The 20,813-nt window shown below is 37.7% G+C and overlaps 2 protein-coding genes across 7 annotated transcripts in view; one reads left to right on the top strand and one right to left on the bottom strand.

The window, feature by feature from the left end:
* CPNE4 (copine 4) overlaps positions 1-18,283 on the bottom strand; it is a 283,000-nt gene extending 264,717 nt beyond the window's left edge. For 2 of the 6 annotated variants that reach the window (XM_090142441.1, XM_090142447.1), the window contains exons 1-6: positions 18,194-18,283; positions 8,895-9,034; positions 8,478-8,673; positions 4,874-5,051; positions 4,087-4,215; positions 2,419-2,521 (exon numbers count right to left, since the gene is read on the bottom strand). The gene's annotated coding sequence lies outside the window, so the exon portion shown is untranslated. Of the gene's footprint in view, positions 1-2,418; positions 2,522-4,086; positions 4,216-4,873; positions 5,052-8,477; positions 8,674-8,894; positions 9,035-15,151; positions 15,168-18,193 lie in introns of all 6 variants that reach the window. The other 4 variants (XM_090142442.1, XM_090142443.1, XM_090142444.1 and 1 more) reach the window with 4 other exon arrangements.
* Positions 1,528-18,285, top strand: LOC116227168 (prostatic acid phosphatase-like). Its single transcript, XM_090142458.1, has 11 exons — positions 1,528-2,539; positions 3,882-3,977; positions 7,263-7,349; positions 7,945-8,097; positions 9,615-9,713; positions 11,273-11,368; positions 13,695-13,827; positions 14,807-14,889; positions 15,732-15,838; positions 16,298-16,467; positions 18,200-18,285. Exons 1-10 carry the CDS (start codon positions 2,426-2,428, stop codon positions 16,452-16,454), a joined length of 1,125 nt encoding a protein of 374 aa, XP_089998584.1. The 5' UTR covers positions 1,528-2,425; the 3' UTR covers positions 16,455-16,467; positions 18,200-18,285.
* The last annotated feature ends 2,528 nt before the right edge of the window (positions 18,286-20,813 follow it).

Below are 20,813 nucleotides of genomic sequence, written 5' to 3'. Positions count from 1 at the left end.
TATCGTAGTATATCACACAAAAGAAAGTTGTATAAACTCTTCGCCAAGTTCATAGGTAAGAGAAGGGCATATAATCTACACCTGATATATTTCCCTTTGCACTTTCAGGATAGTCAGGAGATTCATTTATTACCTTTATAATTATTTCCTCCTCTTCCACCTTCCCCTGATGCTTTAACTCTGGCTACAAGCATACTAAAGAATCTGTTATCTTGTCTTTGAATGGAGCTGCGGCTTTTACATCTCTCACCAGCTACAACAGGGGATTTCTACAGGTGAGAGTCAGCTGCCAAGAAAGGTCCACCTCCTGCTCTCTCTAGAGTTTCACTCACAGGAATGACAATAAGTGGTGTAGCACAGTTTCATTCCACATCTATAACCTTCAGCAGGAACAGATTTGCACTGACATGCTGTACTTTTTATGTATGCTAATTCCCACAGAATTAGTAGCGCCAGGATTAGATCAAAGGAATCAAATACACATTTTTACACTAACATTTTGTCATCTCCAAGAGTAATTTCACCTTCTTGTTAAAGAAATCTTACATAAAAATGAGAGAGAGTGAATATCTAGAAAAGAATAAAGAAAAGCCCTTTTCCTCCTATCATATATCTATTGTCCCTGCTAGAGTACTATCTGAAGAACCTGCATGGAGTCCTGCAATTCTGAAAACATGAGTATTTTTTCCTCACTGATACCAGTTGGTCTTATTAAAAGGCTTGCAATGCAAAACAGGATATTTTAGGGGTGGCTTCTGATGTCATGTCACCTGCAAACACCAATGAATGTACTCTTTTGGAAGAGATTTTTGAAGTCTGATGGCCAGTGGAGACAGGAAACTGTACGGAGTGTAGATAGCTTTAACTAACTAGTTAATCCACATCTCCCCCGAATCCCTCATTTAAAAAAAAAAAAATAATAATGTTCTCCTTCTCAACAAATGTGGGCAACTCCCAATATTCTATTTCTGCAGCAGTAGGTCTGCCTTCTCAGGCACAAAAGCATAAATGACAAATGAACCATTTTATACCAAGACAGTCTGACCTCTGAATATTTCGTAGAGAAATCTCTTCTGCTCTGACACATGAAAGAAGAGGCACTGCTACTTTGGGAAAGAGAACTGATCTGTCCAGGTAGCCCGTATCTAATGACTATGAAGAAAAGCACTGTTATATGTACTTTAAGCTAGCTTGAAATTACACAACTTTCTGGGGTAGAAACATGATTTTTTTCAGCAACATCTTTTAAATTCCTACATACTGGGAGCTTTTGATCACTAAGAAATCACCCTCATTTTTTCCATGTTTAATAGGGCTTTTATTAACCCAGGAATGTGACTGAATATAAACCAGTAAGCTTATGAGATCAATGCAATCTCTCACAAGACTATCTATGAGCTAGATTCTATCTTTGTTTAAAATGTACAGGAAAAATGACAGAAACAATTGATTTGTGCATGATGTAACAATGAGAGTATTTGCAGCAAGAGATATTTGAAAATCTAAAATTTACTTAACTGCATGAAATTTTAAAGGATAGCTTTAGAAAACAGTGGCACCCACTTTGCCAATAGAATCATATAGATATACTACAGAGATGGAACATTCAGGTTGGATATTAGGAAGAATTTCTTCTCAGAAGGAGCAGTGAGGCAGTGGTACAGGCTGCCCAGGGAGGTGGTGCAGTCACTGGGGGTGTTTGAGAACAGTGTGGATGTGGCATTGAGGGACATGGTCAGTGGGCATGTGAGGTGGGCTGATAGTTGGACTAGGTGCTCTTAGTGGTCTTTTGCAGGCTTAATGATTCTATAATTATATGATTCTGGACACAGCTTTATTTTTTTGCAGTCATTTTAGGCTTATCCTTGCTCCCATGTAACAAAACATTCTGTTTTTTATTCCTGCTAAAAACCACGGCCAAATGTAAGGGAAACTCCAGAGACCCTTCAAGAAAGAACAGTTGTTAGCACCACTCCCTCTCACTTGCCGTCTCACAAAATGTTCAAATAAGACTGTGTGAGTACTGTTACAGCAAGATACAGCATATCTGCATCATTTTCACTTTTGTGAAGGCTGACTGATACTAAATCATAGCTTAAACAATAGATGGAACATCTAGTTCTTTACATGCACCTACTTTGTGAGTGCCTGTTGCAGGAACTGGCAGGCTCAGAGATTACTTGTCTCGTTACACGCAGGATTCAGAAATTGAGTGCAAGTGCAAAATCCAATTTTCATTGTATGAATTTGCAGAACAATACTGACCCAAGAAGGGAGAAAAGGGAGGAGGAGGGGAGATCACAGTTTCAGACTCCATCAAGCACAGCCAACTCCTCCCCCCTCAGCCACATATCTACTGTATCACCACGTCCAGCCAGGGGCCTTCCTTGGTGTGCAAAACACTTGGAAGGTACTTACCCTCAGGATGAGATCAAAGCAGCTGGTGTGTGGAATCTGGAGTCTGTGTTTCACATTGTGCCTCTTTTGCATCTTTCTTCGCCAAACCACAGCAAAAAGAAAACTGAAGTTTGTGTCTGTAGTAAGTATATAGTTCATGGACAAATGGACTTAAAAACCTGTCACTCTTTTTGTGGTGTGTGTGTGTGTGTGTGTGTGTGTGTTGTAGGGGGGAGATATTTGTGAATATGTGAATACCAAAGTGTTTACTGCATACTCAGAATTCACTATTGCATTGCACAAAGAACAATCCCCAATTAGAAATAACATTTTATAATGTTATCTCTTTTGTGCAGTTCTGGATGAAAGTAACTTTCTGGAACAACGACATGTCTTTTTTTTATTTAGCAGTAAGAGAGGAGTTGCACAGCAGTATTTTTAAAATATAAAATAGGATTTCATAACTAAATTTCTATGGATTTCAAAAATACTCTTTGCCATGGAAGAATTTTTACTCTTCCTCTGTTTTCACTGCATTAACAAGCAAATCAGATTTCACTGTGTGAAAGCCAAACAAGCATACAGTGGTACTGAATACACAACATAGAACCATTGCTGTAAAATGAATGCTACTTGCAATGACTATGATGTACTGCTGTTTGCATGAGGCCTGATGTGGTCTGCTCTGAGTATCACACGGGTAATATAAATTATCAGTACATTTTTTTCCTATAGTTTTCAATTAATTTCCCCTACTTGGACAAATAAATAAAAAAAATCTGGTGGTAAAATCTTAGGGTGATACAACATATATGTACAAGAATAATGTTGGACAAGGAGAGAATCCATCACAGGAATGAAAAATCTTGATGTACCTTTACAGATGTATCTTTTATATGAAGGGAAATTTCGGAACATGTTCAGTGTTTTCAAAGTAACAGTTTAGCCTATATTTACATGATAAATGACACTTTCTTCACCTCTTTTGGTGGAAAAGATAGCACATGGCTTTTTAGGGCTAATTTCTGCCAAAATAGAGTGCTTAGCAGCACTCTGCCACAGAAACTGTATCTCCAGCAGTAGTTTATTTTCCTTTCTTCTGAGCTTTCAGTCCCACCAAAATGTTCATGTTCTAATATTCCCAGAAAATTATTTACATGTTTGTTTTCTGTCAATGCTGTAGTCTGTACCTCCTAAAATACATAAAACTTCTCTAAAATATATTAAAAATTAGAAATTTTTATAACTTGCAAACTAAAAAATAGGAGTTGCACCTGTCTAAATAAATCAAGCAGGTACTGTAGACCTAGATAGTACCTACTAGACATTACCTACTACGGCTATCTAAACACAGGTAAGCATAGTGAATACATTTAGTATCTGTTAGTACAGTATTCACTGTCATGGCATAATTGTTGGGTCTGCATTATTACACCCACCGTTAATAGACTGTAACATGAAGGGAATTCCATCTGTTTTATCAGGTGTTTCACCATGGTGATCATACCCCACAGGAGTTTTTTCCAACTGACAAGCACAAAGAAATTGCAAGGCAGCATGGATACGGACAGCTTACCAAGGTGTGTTTGTTGACATACAGAAATATATTTGGTTTTTAGCACTTTGTTTTAACTTGGAGACAGTCCCTATTAAGTTGCAATATGCGGATCTCTTGTAAATAGAACTTACCAGGAAGCTGTGATTAGTCACTGATTTCAAAGACACTGAGTTGACTGTTCTGGACCAACACCAGGGCATGCTGAGTTGTCTGATTGCAGACTGAGATCTTCTGAGAGGAGCCAGGCACTGGCAATTCACCTGAGATCAAACACGTAGCTTTAACCCAAGGTGGGAAAAGTGCTCACAACCACCCTCAATTTCTCATGGGTAGGTGCTCTTCCTAGCTTGTGAACTACTGAGATCAGTATTAGCAAAAATGTCTCTCATGCTGTGCAAAGGAAAGTTGATTTAAAGCTCAGCTGGTTTAGGTGTTAGTGGGATATAAATGGAATTGAGCTAGTATACCAGTATCAGCTGATGGTCTTAACTGGCAGCAAATCAAGCAATAACAGATCTCAGCTGCAGAAACTGTGTTTCTCCATTAACTGTTATTAGTATTAGATGCCTCTTCTTATAAATGGTACAAATGGTGAGCTCCTGTGCTACTAGGCTTCGAAGGAATACAGAGACACTAGGGGAGCGTTAAACCTACATCTGCTCTGCTCCCATCAGCATTTTCTATTGTGCCTGTGCTTTCCCTCCTTTTCCCCCAAGATATGCCACTTATGTGGAAAAATGCCCGAGTCATTTGTCCAGGATTTGGAAACCAGGCAGCCTGAAGAGATTTTGAGATGCCAAAACCCAAAAGGACCAGAAAAAAAAACAGCTATTGTGTGTGCAATCAGACTGTGAGCTATGTTTACAGGCTGTGTGTGTGCCTCTGAGAAGTGTCTGCACACTAAGCTTGCTCACACACCAGCAGGTCCAGCACAATGAGTGTGTTCCTCTCTCCTTGGAAAACTTGTCACTGGCCAGGTCTCCAACAAAGTCATGATAGAGCAAACTGCACGTGGGTCTCCTCCTCCACTCCATTCTCAGAAGGACGTACCAATCTCTGAGGCGAGGTCAGGCCTGTTTCCTCTCGCACCATCTTCCTTGAAAAAAAAAGGAGTAAGAGCTGTGGCAGCAAAGGTCATTCTAAGGCAGAAAGCAACAATGAGTGTTTCAAAGATGGTTAGGACCAGCTTCCTATGCCTTAACTCAGCCATGACTCAAGCACTTCATATGTATTTAATGCATGTTCAGCACAACATGTCAGCATGCTTCGGGCTACGTAAGCTCTGGGAGGCTTTAAGACCCAGGCATCAGGGTTTAGCAACACATATTAGACAAGCTGAGGCAGAAGCTTAGGATGAGCACATACCCTAGGAAACTTTGGATGCACAATTCCAGCAACTGAAAGAGGCAGTCACACACACAAGCCACGGATGACCTGGTCTGACCTCTGACTGCTCTGAGCAGAAGGTCCAACCAGGGGCCTCCTCAAGTCCCTTTGAACCTGAATTACCCTATGATCTTATGACTCAGAAGAGGACTGTGGGAAGCGGTGAATAATCACCATACTTAAGATCCCAGTGCAAAGTAATGGTTATGTGAGCAAAGTTGAATATACTTGCATTTAGGCTAGGAAACACCAGGTACAAGTATTAAGATCACAACTATGAGACCATTACAGGGACACTGCATGTGATTTTCACATCATGACTCTACAAAATGATAATAGTAATCTGGAAAATAGAAATGTTCACAAAAGAGCTACAAAAATGCTTATGCTAGAAAACCTGTTTTGTTGTGAGAGTAGAGAACTGCCATCTATCTCGTTTAACAGAGAGATTAAGTAATTGACTCAACTTTATTTCTCTTACTGAGAATAAGATTTGTGATGGCAGAGAACATGTCCTTCAAAGAGGTTGCAAGATCCAGTAGTTGAAAGCTGGGGACATATTCTGGCTAGAACCAAGAATCAAGAGTTTTAGACTGTAGTTAACAATTAACATTGCACCGAAATACCCAGGTGCATGGAGGATTTATGCTCAGTCTTCTATTAAAAATTTTCAGTCTTTCTGGAGGGGAAGATCTTGTGCAAGCCAAAAATGTAACTTCCATGTGGAATCTTTGGTGATTCTCTGTGGCATTCATATCCTGGACCTGCCTTCATGGTCAGGTGGTTGCTGTGTCTGCACCCTATTGCTGTGAGCTAGGAACAGAGCAGAAACCAGACAGCTTTGTTAGGACACGTCTGCACCTACTTTTACTAACCCTTCCCCTCAGTTAAGCTTGTTCGTTTAGATAAACAACCACATGGCTTTCTGAAAAGCAAAATGCAACATCTGTCAGGAAGACGTATCTTGTCTGTTACTGGTGAATACAGAGATGACCTTTATGGTGAAGCCTATTGTGAAGATGGCATTCAGGGAATTAATTAGTAGCTTCTTTTTTTGACAATTCTTATAGCACAGAAATAAGAAGAACCTTTTAAGTAATCAAATCCAGGCCTTTGCCATGGCAAAAAGCTACATCATACAATCCGGGTTCATATGTGTGGCAAGATCTGCCTTTGAACTGCTCAGGTATTTTTGCTTCCATTGCTGTCACTGAAAGGTTGTTCTTGAACTTTAGCCCAGATGGTCCTTCCAATTTCCAGTTCACTCCTGGTTAGTTTATATACATGTATTTTAGTATAAATATTGCATTTTCCTTTATAATCTCTTTTAAATAATGTAAACTCCCATGCCTCTGTAATGAAGTACTCTAAACACTTACCTTCTTTAGAATTCACTCAGCAAGAATTCATGCTTTCTAGGATAATAAATGCAATCCTTTGCCTACAGTAGATGCAGTAGGATTGTTACAGATATGGTATTTCTTTATTAAGTCCCTTTGCAGAATGCTGCACCTACCTAAACTATAGCCAGATGCACAGGGGATTCCGATTTTTTGTCCATTAAGATTCAAATTTCAGCTTAACTTATTAAGATGTGAGTTTCAGAGACAGAGAGTAACGATCTTCATTTGCATGCAATCTAAATTGAGTGCAAACATATTTTCTCTACTTTTTTTCCCTCATGGCTAAAGAAAATGAGTATTAATGAGACTATGTTCATATAGTGAACATTTCACATTGCAAATAAGAAAATAATCAAGCTGAAATTCCAATACTGTCACTTTACTCCATTTTTCTCCTTTCTTTCCATCTTCCCTTTAGAAATGAAACATTTTATGAAAGCTTTTATAATTTTTGGTTTGTAGGAATAGATGCACAGAACACTTCTTGAGGCTCTCATACTATTCTGTTACTTCTACAGTTTGGCATACAGCAACAGTATGAGCTTGGACAGTACATGCGGAGAAGATACTCCTATTTCCTGAGTGTTGTTTACAAACAGTCTGAGGCAAGTACTGGATCTGGAAGGGAACATGTTTTTTGACAATGTTGATAGGACTTCTTGGATCTGTGAGAATCTGAGCTTGGTACATTTGGAGGTAACCTACTGAACTGAGTGTGATTTCAAAATATCCCTGAAGATGTGGCTCAATTTTGAGTAAGCCTGATGGTAAGCCAAAAACCGTGCAGAAGTTTTTAAGGCTGTATATGAGGCTCAGATACCTCACTGCTGTGTGACAGAATATCTGTGTTGGAGATTTCATATTATGCTTTTCCATTTACAGCGCAGACAAAGCTGTTTTCATTTCCAGTTGCTCAATGCACCCATGATGTCCTAATTTGTTTGATCAACTGAAAGTAGCCTTATGTTTTTCACTAGGACTCCTAAGGGAGCAGCTGCCAAGTTGCAACTCTCCTCTCCACTAAGGTTTTATTCCAAGGCCCTATTTCAGTTTCTTTCTTTCTCCCTTCTTTCTTTCTTTACCCCAAATGCCAATTTACTCAGCACAGTACTAGACCCCTTCTTTTCTATCAAGAGAAGAGACTTAACAGGAGAGATTACCTTAAGTAAGTAAATAAATAAAATTCCTTTCTTCCTTCAGATTTATGTTCAGAGCACTGACTGTGATCAAACACTTATGAGTGCTCAGGCAACTCTTGCTGGGCTGTATCCACCAACACAGGGGCACATCTGGAACCCCAGAATCCTTTGGCAGCCGATTCCAGTTCACACAGTGCCACTGTCACATGATAATGTGAGTATAAACTATAAGCACTTGTTTTCCCTTGATCATTAGTAAAATATCTAGCATGTGAGATGTAGGAGCCTGAAAAAGGGCACAGCAACAATGAAAGCTATATTAATTACAAGCATCAGGCAGAAAGGAATAATATGCTGAGTAGAAATACTGTCAGGAGTTTCCATGGGAACGGACTCAGATGGACTGAGTAGAGTTCCCCATTTTTGGAAAATCTGTGTTAAAAAGCTAAGAAAGATGAGCATACACTGTGAGTCCCATTGTGAAAGAGAAGGTTTACATGTCTTTGAGATAGATTTTGTGCGCTTAGAAATCTAGTTAATGCAATCTGTGACAGAGAATTTGGTTGAACAGGGACATGGAGCATTGGTTCTCACCTCAGAGTGATCAGAGCTTGAATATGGAAGATACGGAGATGTATGTCTCCCTGTGCATAAATGCAGATTGATATAGAGTCAGGAGATGCTCTGACACCACCGCAGATGGTAGTACCCCAGCAAACAGTCAACATGACCTGGTCAGCATCAACACCACTGTCACACTCAGCAAGCAGGTACTGCACCTCACTCATGCCTAGGGGATCAAATAAACAAATCAAACAAATCATAGTCGTAAATATAAATTTCCTACTTTTTTTACTACTTGTTTTTTGACTGTATTAATTTTTGCTGCTTGTACATGTAAGATTGAGACCACATGTATCCTTCCACCTAAGATGAGAGTCCATCATTTATTTATTGGAAAAGCTATGCCAGTTCATGAACTATGGTTATAATTCAGAAATTCTTTCTTACCATTTTGAAGAGATAAATTATGTTTCCAAAAAGACTGAGGAACTGCTCTGAAGCTTTCTCTGTTAATTATCCCTTCAGGACTCCCAAGTTCTTTTTAAAAGCTCTTTTAACTGCCTGGTTATATAAATAGAAATTCCTTGCTGGAAAAAAGACAAAGAGCATATTAGAAAGAAGAAAAAAAACCACTAAGAATATATCATGGTCAAAGGAAAGATGAGTTATAGAAACTTAGCTTATTTCTTTGATTTAGCTGAAGTAAATGGAACTATGTTAAGTCTACTTAATACAGCTGAGTATGCACAAAGACTCTTACTGCAGTCCACCTGCTGCATGGTAATTCATAGTAGAAAGGTGACAGTATGTTTGAAGGACTGAACACAGTGAGTGAAATCATCTCTGGGGAAGCCAAGCACAAAGCAGTACATGAGGTCTTGTGTTATTCTTCTGTCAAGTGACAAATTCAGTCTTCTGTAAATGACTCCTTTAACTTTGATCTGCTGAACCTACTACTCCTCTAAACATGTAAAGATTATTTTGTAAGTAGTCATCAATATGACTCTTATGGTCCAGTAGATGAATATCCAAGAAAAGAACACTCCCAAATAATTTTGCGGCTTGTTTTAATTAGTGCAGCCAATCGGGACAACAGTCTTACAAGGCTATGTTGAACAAGAACAAGAAGAATCTTGCCTAACTAATATTTTGCAATTTCATTTTCAGTTGCTATATGTACCTTTCTCACACTGCCCAAAATACAATGAGCTTCTGAGAGAAACCTTTGCAACAAGAGATTTCCAGAAGCAGCTCAAGCAGTACAGGGTGAAGTATTTTAATTTCTGAAATCTTCAATTTAAAATGTACTACTTTGGGCAACATTATCTAACAAGTGTGTTCAAAAATGGCAATCGGTATGCTCCTTTCAGATATCTAATCTTCAAAGTGGGTGTATGCAACATACTCAAACTACAGTTACAATACTATGAGCCACCTAGACTGAGCCATCCCCACCAACTGAAAATTGCAAGTCATGGAAAAGATAAATGATTGACTACCTTCAAAAAGAAAACATGACACCTACTTTCTAGTAGAAAACAAAAACTTAGATCAGATCAGTCTCTCACTTCAATAATTATCTCTACTCAGTTTCATGTTAGCAACTCCTCTGATGTTTCTGACTGCATAACTCCTTGCTAGTTCAGATACTACCACAGAATTCTCTCTGCTCAGTTACACATTTGTTTTTATAATAGTCCCAATGTTTTCCTCAATACCTTTTCATGCCTCACACCTAATGTCTTCATTTAGATACTCACTTACATTACATTCCTGCATCTGTAATATATCCCTTCCTTTCTTTCACTGACATCAAATTACTTGCCAATGAGTATGTAATCACTCTCATATTCTACTGCAAATTTCTTCTTTGTGGGTTTAATCAAAATGGCATTATCATACTCACCTGTTTTCCTATAATCTTTAACCACCTAAACACCTAAATAGCCATCTTTCTCTGGCTCTGCATCGAGGTGTTAGAATCATGTGAATCATAATTCCGTTTTAGCAAATTTACAGTAGACCTCCCTGCTACTCATTGCCAATGTTGGAATAATTCTGTTTATCACACTTCTACTGAACATTTCTTGGATTCTGCCAGACTTCTTCATATATCTGGATCCATTCTACCCACTTTTGAACATTCCCACCAAGCATAAACTATTTCTGTACTTTAAACTTAGTCTCAGATTGCCATCCTTATTTCAGATGAATAGGCTGTATTCTCTTTTCAGCCTAAAAGAAAACTATTTCTTTTCTTCCCTAATAAAAACTAGTGGTATAAATTAGCATATTTAAGTTTTCCTGGTTTATGTCTCCTCTTTCATTGATCAATATTATCTCTCCAAAATTACTGTGTGATCCTATGTCTAGATCGCTCAGATCAGTAGGTGTCTTTAGCACTAAAATAGTAGATGGGGTTGTAATTAAGGCAGGTCCCAAGGTAGGAATGAAGAAGCCATGCATTTGACAACTCAAGAAGCAATATGAAACATATATATCCCTGTACCTGAGATGTAGAAGTGGGAGGGAGGCCATAGCTAAAAAGTAGGATGACAGCCAGGTTTCATAAGCTCTTAATAAATTTTTGTGCAAGCATTGATTTTGTGTCTGCCAGATGATTATGAAAACATGTGGAGCCTGCAGGATGAAAAAGGATCCACTTGAACAGGTAGTAACTGCCTGCCTGTGAATTCCACCAAACAACAGTACAGTGCTTAGGCACCAAGTGCAAAGACTATGTTGTTTCTAAAAATTACTGTGTACTATGGAAGTGTGTAAAAATGATGTAGAAAGTGTGCAACATACAAGTTTCCTTTTTCCAGTCTTTTCTCAAGTTTTTAGCCTCTCACACTGGATACCCACTGAAGACATTGAACAGTGAAAGAATTTTGAGGATCTCTGACACTTTACGATATGAGGTAAATAATACAAAGAAAATTTCCAAGGTCCAATATAAACACTTACAGTCTTAGCTTTTATTTCTATGGTTTGAAAAAAACTCAGAATAAGGTAAATTTGTATTTCCAATTCTTTTGAACCACAGTTTATTTTCAGCTTCTTCCTCAGAACACTTATCCTACATCAAATTCACAGCTGAATATCCAACTGTGACTGTGTGAGGATGCTGAGGGTCATTCACCACCGTAACAAACACAAATGAATGGCCTACCAAATGCAACGTCTTGTTAGTGATTGCACATGCACACTTAAGCAAAAGCATACTTTTGGGTAAAATTGTCTTGTAACTCTTGTACCCCATCACAAAGATGCATGGGCGTAAAACTTTTTTTTTGGCAAAGACAATGTAAACATGCCTCCAGAAAGATTTCATGCAATTTGTATGATAAGGCCCAAGTTGCATGTAGTCTGTAATGGTCATTTTCAGGAATTAAGCAGCCACTGAAATGACACAAAGGATTATTTGTGCAAACCTTGGGAGCCTGTTACAAGCAAATGGACCATGCACATCACAAAGAAGCACAGATTTTACAACAAAAGGGGTGTTCTGGTACCCAACTGTCACAGGTATATGGGTCTCACAGAATGGTATCTCTGACAGGGATGTGAAAAAAACCTTGAATGCTCTTAATTTAGCAACTAGCCCCATTTTGTGCCACTTCCAAGTCTTGACTTATGCCAGCTGAAGCAAGTAAAAATTGCAGGTAGTCTTGTATTAAAAATATCTTTGATATTGTTGCAGGCAGAGCTTGCTGTGAACTGCTTTACAGCAATAATTACTTTAAAATTCAAATATTAATAACAAATTGGTCATCAACAGTAGGATAGTTTCTGGGAAACTGAAGCAGTTTTAAGACGTGTTCCACAGTCAACACATGCTACTTGGATGTGATGCTAATGAGTTTACCTTCTGTCCTGCAGTTTCTGAAGGTCCAGCTTTGACCAGTGAAGTTGACTGCATTGCTAGCCAGGGCCTGAGTTAAATGAATGCATTTTGAGCACTGTAATTTCAATGAGGTCACCTTTTCATATTGCCCAAATTCAGGACAGTTCAGGACCACAGCATTTAATGTCAATTGTTATATCATACTGAGAAACCCATGCCACCACAGAAATGTGAAGAATTGGCAGCTCCCATCAGGGAGCTTCCTAACTGCTGGAATGCAAAACCAGTTAGTTGGGTTATTACTTCTAGTGTTAGATTGATTGAACCTTGGGCTTTCATATTACTCAGTGAAGACTACTGAGGTATAAATTAAGACATCTGCCACAAAAGTCACTTTTGCCCTCTCAAGTGTATAAAGACAGCTTTTTCACTTTTTTTTTAAACAACATTAATGAAATTACAGTAGCATACATCTCTGTATTTGTTATTATTGGCTAAGTGTCATCTGACTTGTAGACTGAGGTGCTTGCTTGCCAGCAGCATTGTCTTAAATAGCATGGAAGCAGGCAATTTTTTTTTTTCTCAAGGCACAGATTGCATTTGTTAAAAGAAAAAGTGACCTGAGCCTATTTAACCTAACATGCTTCACTTATCTAAATAAATCCTAAGTTAAGCAGTTGGCTCCACCTGGTGAGCTCAGCCCTCTGAGTCACATTCACAAGAAATAAAGGAAAGATACCAGCTTTAAACAGGAATTCAGAGCAGTAGAAACCAGGAGTGCTGGCACATATTTCCTTCTTACAATTGCCACCATTAATTTCTCTTGGGCTGTTTCCCAAAACAAAAAATGAATCCTTTATATTCCAGCTAGAGGATTGCATCAGCATCCAGCACAGTTGGAATAAGTAGGTGTTCTAAACTCTATAGACATTCATCATTCTCCACTACATCCAAATTACAGCTATATATGTTCTGCTTAGTTGATGGATCTTGGTCCAAAGGTGCCAACCCTTAAATCTTGATATCCCTATAGCATTTGTTTCAGTAAAGATTTTGGGATATATTCCAGTAGATGGTTTAAGAAGAATCATAAGATGAAATTTTTATTGCAACCAACAACTACATTAGCAATTGGCATAAATAGTGCCATTTGCTTTTTATGTAATAGTTTTCAGTATTATATTTCCTCCTCTTGTTGAACGCTGCCCTTCAGATTTGTTTTAAGCAGTGGGATGTCATAAATAAGAATTCCACAGCCGTCTAAATGCAAAATACAGAAAAACATTATTTGAGAAAAAACATTCAGCATCTGTTCTAATATGCATTTTGTACCAAAATAAAAAAAAAATTATCAGTGGGTACCAACAAGAAAATCATCATGTTTTCTTTCTTCACTGTAGGATATTAACAACTACACTTTACCTGCTTGGGCTACTCATGGTGTCAGGACCAAGCTGATAAAGCTCTCAGAATTGTTATTGCAGGCAGAATTTGGGTTCCACAAACAAATACAGAAATCACGTTTGCAGGGAGGTAAGCCAAATTCTAACCCCATTTAAAATCAATAGTACAATGGGAAAGAAGAAAAGACGTGTAATAAACATGGCTATAAAAGATGCTATGATGTAGATATTCGCAATTGGTACTAAAAGATTTTGACTAATGAGAAGAGAGATGGTAAGGATGTGAATCACAAACATCCTCATTCAACATTAAACTGGAGCAATCGCTCTGGTTATGTTGTATAAGAAACTCAAAGTAATATACAGATTCTGCTGAACTGAATCAACTCTGAATTTAATGTAAGCCAGCATGCTTAACTTTCAAAATATTATCTGTAATAATCTCTAGAATGGTAACTTTGCTTCCTAAGTCTTCCTTTTTCATTACTGGCTATACTAAAATGACAGTATTCTGGGCTTTATTTTCTGTTCAGCAAATAGTTGCTGAAATTTTAAGATAGTTAAAACCTTTCTAATCACTTATTTGTCTTCCGTTCATCCACTGTCAACCTTTTGGCCTCATTTTTGCTTTATATTGCCACTCTACAGTCAGATTCTGTGAGCTACAAGGACAACTCACATATAAGCAAGGATTAATTTGTTTGCCTTTTTGGAGCTCCAACATACAAAACTAAGCACGAAATTAAAACTTCGTCTCTTGCTTTACTACGAATTGCAATAAAAATTATGCCAGTAGATGAAGATAATAGGTATGTTTCATTCTGCTAGCATATACACTTCTCTTTTTAGAATTCTGACTCCTGGAAGATTCCAATTTTATGCTAATGTAATTGCTGCAGAAGCTATTAGGGATCGCAGAAACATCTTACACAGATTCAGATTCACTGCTCAAATAAAAGATAATACCAGGGCATTCTGCACAAATTCTCTAAACTGAATAGAATAACTCTAATGGAGTTAAAGAAAGATTGTGTTCAAATATTACAAAATGATACAAACATTAACACAAGCATCTCAGTCACTGTTGGTGCTTATTTATTTTCTTTCAGGTCTTCTTTTAAAAACTATCCTAAAGCATATGTCAGATGCTAGAAAGCCTTCACACCATCAAAAAATGATTATATATTCTGCGGTGAGTCCTTTTTTTTTAAGTTCTCTTTCTGCAGTTATTAAATACAGTGAGAGCCATGCAGCTTCATTTCCTGCATGAAACACAGATACAAGCACTTTTATTTGGTTAACCTTAGATACCATTGGATTGTTTTCATTCTGTAATGAAAGGAGACTATTTTGCAACCTCCATTTTCCACCTGATGGCATAGCTTATTTCAGAACCATATTGTTTTGATTTAGCAGAGAACTGAAAAAAAAACAAAAATAATTTAAAAACATACCTCCTGCTTCCTGTGTCTTTTTCAGATGTAAAAGTGGGGGAAAAAAAAAGTGGGAAAAAAAAAAGTTAAAGTTTGTTATTTTAGAAGGTATTATGAAAGTAGTTATTCAATGGTGACCTTACATTTTTGTTTAGAATGTCCAGACACTCTCATAGGGAAATGAAATTCTGAGACTGCTCTGAGTAAAAAGCTTCTATTCCTAAATTGCAATTTGATCATGAGCTGTATAATATATCTATCACCCAAATACCTTTCAGATTTCAAATTCTGTTAACTTAACAAGAAAAATTACCAGTTCTTATTAAAAGAAGTTTTCACAGCTCCTTCTAACTTCAGTAAGACCTATAGGGGCCTAAAACTTCTTAATATGTATACATTATACATGCAGCACTTCAGTTCGTACAGCCAGAAGAGGACAATGCTTGTTAATCACTGCAGAGGGCAAGTATTAATGAAGTCACATAAGTAATATTAAGTATAGAGACAATGTACTGGACTTATTATTAAGTAAGAGTTACGTGCAGCGATTTTCAATAGCCCTTTAATGGTGGTTTTTCTGTTTTTTTTTTTCTATTTACAGCATGCAACCACCATTGTTGCCTTACAGATGGCACTCCATGTTTTCAATGGGAAACTGCCTCCTTACAGTGCTTGTCATTTCTTTGAACTCTACCAGGAAAAAAATGGGCAAGTATCTGCAAGCTGTACTGCTAGCATATACATTTTTTTGCCTAAAGAAATGTATTGCTACCCCTGACTAACTAGACTGGATACACAAGGTTTACCACACAGAAGAAGATCATAGATTGATTTTAATTATTACAATTAGATTAAATTTAGCAATTATTGACAGCAACAGAACCACATCATTGCAGCCTAAGATGTTTCTCTATTGTTCCATTACGGTTGAGGGCTCTAATCTACCCTCTTTATCTGTTTAGCTCCTCAACTGTCTATCAGTAAGACAATCTACATGCAAATTATACTAACCATTTATTGTTTAAGAAGATTTCTTCAGAGTATTAACGATATATATTATTAGCAAGACAAATAAGCTTCATCCCAGAATACAATCACTACAACATGGAAAATCTCTGTGGTTTCACACACCTAACTTGATTTTGATAATTCTGTATTTTTAAGCAGGCAATACACCATAGAAATGTACTATCGGAATAATACTTTGAGAGATCCCCACCCTCTTACTCTCCCTGGCTGCAGTTTTCGCTGTCCACTGGAGAGATTTGCTCACTTGGTCTCCCCAGTCCTCATACAACATTGGACAAGAGAATGTAGGATATAGGACATAAAATGAGGTAAGTTACATGTTTGGGGGACAAAATTAAGGTCAAGATTTGAAACCAAGAGCTCATTTGAATCTTTTTCTTAACAATCTGGTCTGAAATGAAAGAGAATCAGATCCAGTAAGACAAAATTTTATCCATGGCCACAATTTTTACTCCATTGATATATTCATCTAACTTCACCCAACTTGAAATGGAATCAAAGCTGATTATATGTTAGGATTCTTTTTTTTTCTCGATTCAACTGATCTTAGCGCAGTCAAAAATACTTTCAGTCCCTGAAGAAGCAAATCCAAATGGACTGAATTGTGTTAATTAATTCTAAAGTTAGAGTATTTGCCCAAGCTAATTACCATCGCCATGCATTCTTTTGATTTTAGAAGACATTCAGAGATCAAAACAGATGAATATTGAATAGTATACCAAACTAGTACTTACCAGAATGTTAAACATACAGATACACATTGGCAGTAGTAATGCATTCCCTAGTAGGTTGGCTGTATCTCCATATTACGTTTTCTAACTTTCCTTTTTGAGTACTGATGATGGGGCAAACCCAAATGTTTAGCCTTCAAGTTTAACACAAAAGTTGAGCATTGTTTCAATTCTCAAATTTTACTTCAATAAAAGTTAAATGGCTTTTACACCAAGTCCAGCATCACCACTCTCAACTGCTTTCATTAGTAAGCCTGAATGCTGAAAATGCATATGGACTAAAACTAAAAATATTTGCGTATTGTCATACCAAAATCTGACACTTGCCCATATTCTATCCTGGTTCAGTATGATTCTGTCTCAGTAATTGATGGGATCAGCTCCCAATTTTGGAGTTCATACCTCTTTCCCTGCAGGAAGTTTTAGACATGAGCAGAATCTGGGAAAAAGCAGTCTCCTGGACACTGCCCCACAGCCTGCACAGCGCAGCAAGGTCTCAGAGGGACCATTCTGTGCTAAATCAGTATGCGAGCAGTAATGAAATGCAGTACTGATTCTCAACTGATGCAGCTAGGCTGGACCAATTGGTGCATAACACTGGGAAACTAAACTGAGCTGAACAGTAACACAAAGAGTTTACAGATCACACTTACACCTACACTACATAACTGCAATTTCACTGCCTTACCCAGTTTCCCAATTTGTTGCAAATCATATCAAATATTGTCCTTTGATAATGCAACTGTTAATACTTCAACTGCATAAGCATCTAAGCATTTGACAAACAGAAGGGTGTGACTGAGCTCAGAAAATATTACATGGTTTTTCTACATGCAGACACCATTTCCCAAACATGGAGTTGTTTCCAAAATATGCCTAATTGACTGTTCATTGAGATGATTTATGACCCCAGTATAGGGAAATACAGGGATTAGGAAAGCATTGCTAATACAGGTCACACCAGAGGATAGTAGCAATGTTTGAGTGGTATAAATCAGAGCCAAGTTCTTCCACATGATGATGACTACAGCATGGAACACAGGAAGTGAAGACTGCTCAATATATTTGTGGAGGAGATAAAGCATTTCTCACTCATTTGTCTGGAAATTTTCAGTGTGGATCAGCTCACAATTTCAAAAGACTTTTCCTACTTCCATCCTATTTCCATCCAAATGAAAGCAAAACTGTCAGTTCTTCTGTACTTAGTATGACCTACCTGCTTCTTCAAGTTGTAGCGATATATTTGGCATGTCTTCTGAGAACAAGGTTATATGCTAAGAAAGATTCTCTCATTTTGTCTTACCTTTAGGTGTTGCCTCCAGAAAATTCAGCGTGATTAGCTTTCAAAACAGTTCCTCCCACACTGTGATGATACTACAGTCTGAAATTTCTCATTATCTTCCATCATTATGAACAACAGTCTCCTGATCTCTATCAGAAAAAAAAAAAAAAAAAAAAAAAGCAAAAAAAACCATTCATCAGTACAGCAAAGCAAAATTACAGAAAGCAGCAACTTACCCTTCCTCAACAGTGGCTCTCTTTTATAAAGTATGAAACCCAAATGTATTGTAAAATTGAGTATTTTTTCTGAGTTTATTCATTGCAAAGTGATCTGACAGGACTAATTCAAGAACATAATGTAAATTAAAGTGCTTTGAAGGGCTATAGCCTTAACATAGAGCAAAACTGGAAAATACTTCTGAAGGAGTGTTGTTCCCTTTTGAAGACTGGGATAACTTCCAGAACTGGTGAGGGAGGCAGTGCTCCAAAAGGAACCAGCAACTGGGGAATCATTCCAGTTTCCTCATACTTTACACTATTCAAGAAATAATTATTTTACACAAACAGATCTTAGAAGCTACAAAAATAACAATAATGGCTGTTTACTTAGTGAATACTTGTCTTGCTTTGTGTGCAGGGAGCGGGGTGAGTAGTTTGTGTTTTTTTTCTTTGTATTTATACACAAATATTACACCTGTATATAGAAGGAAGGAGAGAGTTATGGAAATAATGGACCATGAGGTTACACCTAAAAGCAGCCTACAAACAATCAGTCTGGCTGTCATAAAGACATGGCAGGCAATTTGTTGACCCAATATGGCTTTCACATACTGAGTCATTGTGTCTTTTTCCAAAAAGATAGCAAGGCTAAGTGTCAGCTTTGAAAGAAAAATAATTTGTGATTTCAAACAGCTTTACAAACACCTTACTTTTGTTCTGTTACCTTGATAATGTACTCTGCTCTGATAATATAAAGTCTGTGCTTCAGAGAATTTTGTCAATCCATGCTGTTCTTGATGTTAACAGAAAGATCCTACTAACAACACAAAAGACTCTGCAGCTTAGTGCTAGTTAAAATATGCAGAATGTGCTGGGCAATAATTCACTTGTTTAATTTTCTAATACTGCTATTTCAAAAACACTGGATTAGAACCATCAGATGCAGGTAACTTTCGAAAATAGCGGACATGTCTTTGCTTGAAAAACTAGGTTTGCTTTTAATTTCTTACAGAGAATATATGAAGCTTATTGCCCACAGGTCACTTCAAAGAGAAAGAGAGTAACAGATGAAAATAAAGTACAAAGAATTTTGCCATTCTTTCCCTTGGACCTGACTTTGAAAATGCAGGATAAGCCCATAAAATGTATGTCCCTCTGGAACTACGGCAGAAGCAGATAACTGCTACTACATAAGCTACAAAAGAATCAAAAAAATAAAAAGGTCTCTTTTCCCTCTAACAAGAATCTTAAGTTTCAGAATTCTCACTGTTAAAGCCCACTCTCTGCTCAGCAGGGCCCAAGCAACAATTCCTGTGCTTTCTAACCCTCCACACGAAGCAGTTTAGGAAGAAGAACTGTAGTTAGATTTCATAGCAAACAGGTTCAAAAATACAAATAAAAATAAATGACTGCCTCTAGTGAAAAAAAAGGCAACATCTCTTATATTCTTTTAGATGCAGCAAGTAAACAAGGGTAAAAACATTTTTGAACAGAATGAGACAGCCAGCTGAAGCTGCTTCTCAATGCAAAGAAGATCAAGTTGTTTTTTTTTTTCCATGTTGCCTCAATGTCCATAGTAGACACTGGCAGAGAGCCTTCCCAGATCTGGCCATTCTCATTGGAGAGTTAGTATAAACTCTCTGAAAGGTTCATTGCAAAGCCAACACACCTGGCCAAAACTGACCATCACACCTCCTTTAACAACAATAATATTTTTTTAAAAAGCAAAAGAAAACCAATTAGAGAGGAAAATGTAAGACCCCATACTTACAAGATCATAGCCTTGGATTATAAAACCAAATTTTAGGCACCTTCTGTACTTGTTCCTATTTCTTCTTATTATTCTGAAGCTGTGTCAGCCTAAGTTGTTTTCATTGTTTTATTTGCCAGATATTTTTGAGTGGAAGTTCAAGAGCTAGAAAGGGGGACTCATCCTTTTCCCACCAAAGGCAAGGGTAACCTTTCTGCTGGCTTCCCAGACCGGAACAAGCAGAGAATGCAACATTCACACAACTGAGACATTCTTCATTATTCTCTTTGGCCTACAGTTTGTTTGTAGTTCCTCCTCCCCTTCCTCATCCAAACCCACCTCTCAAAACTTTCAGATCCATGTAAAGACCTTTCTTCTGTCACACAGTTTTGTCCTGGGATAGGGGACCATAGAGATGTGGCCTGGCTCCAGCAGTTCCCTTCGGTGACAGATGTGCATCCAAGCTGTGCCAGCTACTTGCAGAACTACAACAGAATGTCCTGCTTTTTCATTACATCATTGGACCATGTTTTCTTCCCTGCTGCATGACCTAGTAAACATGCCTTGAGCATTTCAATTTATGTGGAGAAAAAATAAATTTCTAACATATACTGATCCCTGGATGCAGGCAGCAGTTTCATCTCTGACTGTCTTCAGTGCAACAACTTCCACC

This window comes from Phasianus colchicus, chromosome 6 (genome assembly GCF_987193195.1).
Source record: "Phasianus colchicus chromosome 6, bPhaCol1.hap1.1, whole genome shotgun sequence".
NCBI lineage: Eukaryota > Metazoa > Chordata > Aves > Galliformes > Phasianidae > Phasianus > Phasianus colchicus.
The sequence above is the reverse complement of the archived record's forward strand: the minus strand, read 5'-3'. Positions and strand labels throughout refer to the sequence as shown.

What these genes read in the sequence shown, in the direction of transcription:
- LOC116227168 (XM_090142458.1), top strand. Translation starts at nt 2,426, where the DNA reads ATGAGATCAAAGCAGCTGGTGTGTGGAATCTGGAGTCTGTGTTTCACA. An exon ending in AGCAGCTCAAGCAGTACAGG is followed by an intron (nt 9,714 to 11,272) that starts GTGAAGTATTTT and finishes TCCTTTTTCCAG; the next exon opens with TCTTTTCTCAAGTTTTTAGC. An exon ending in CTGACACTTTACGATATGAG is followed by an intron (nt 11,369 to 13,694) that starts GTAAATAATACA and finishes TCTTCACTGTAG; the next exon opens with GATATTAACAACTACACTTT.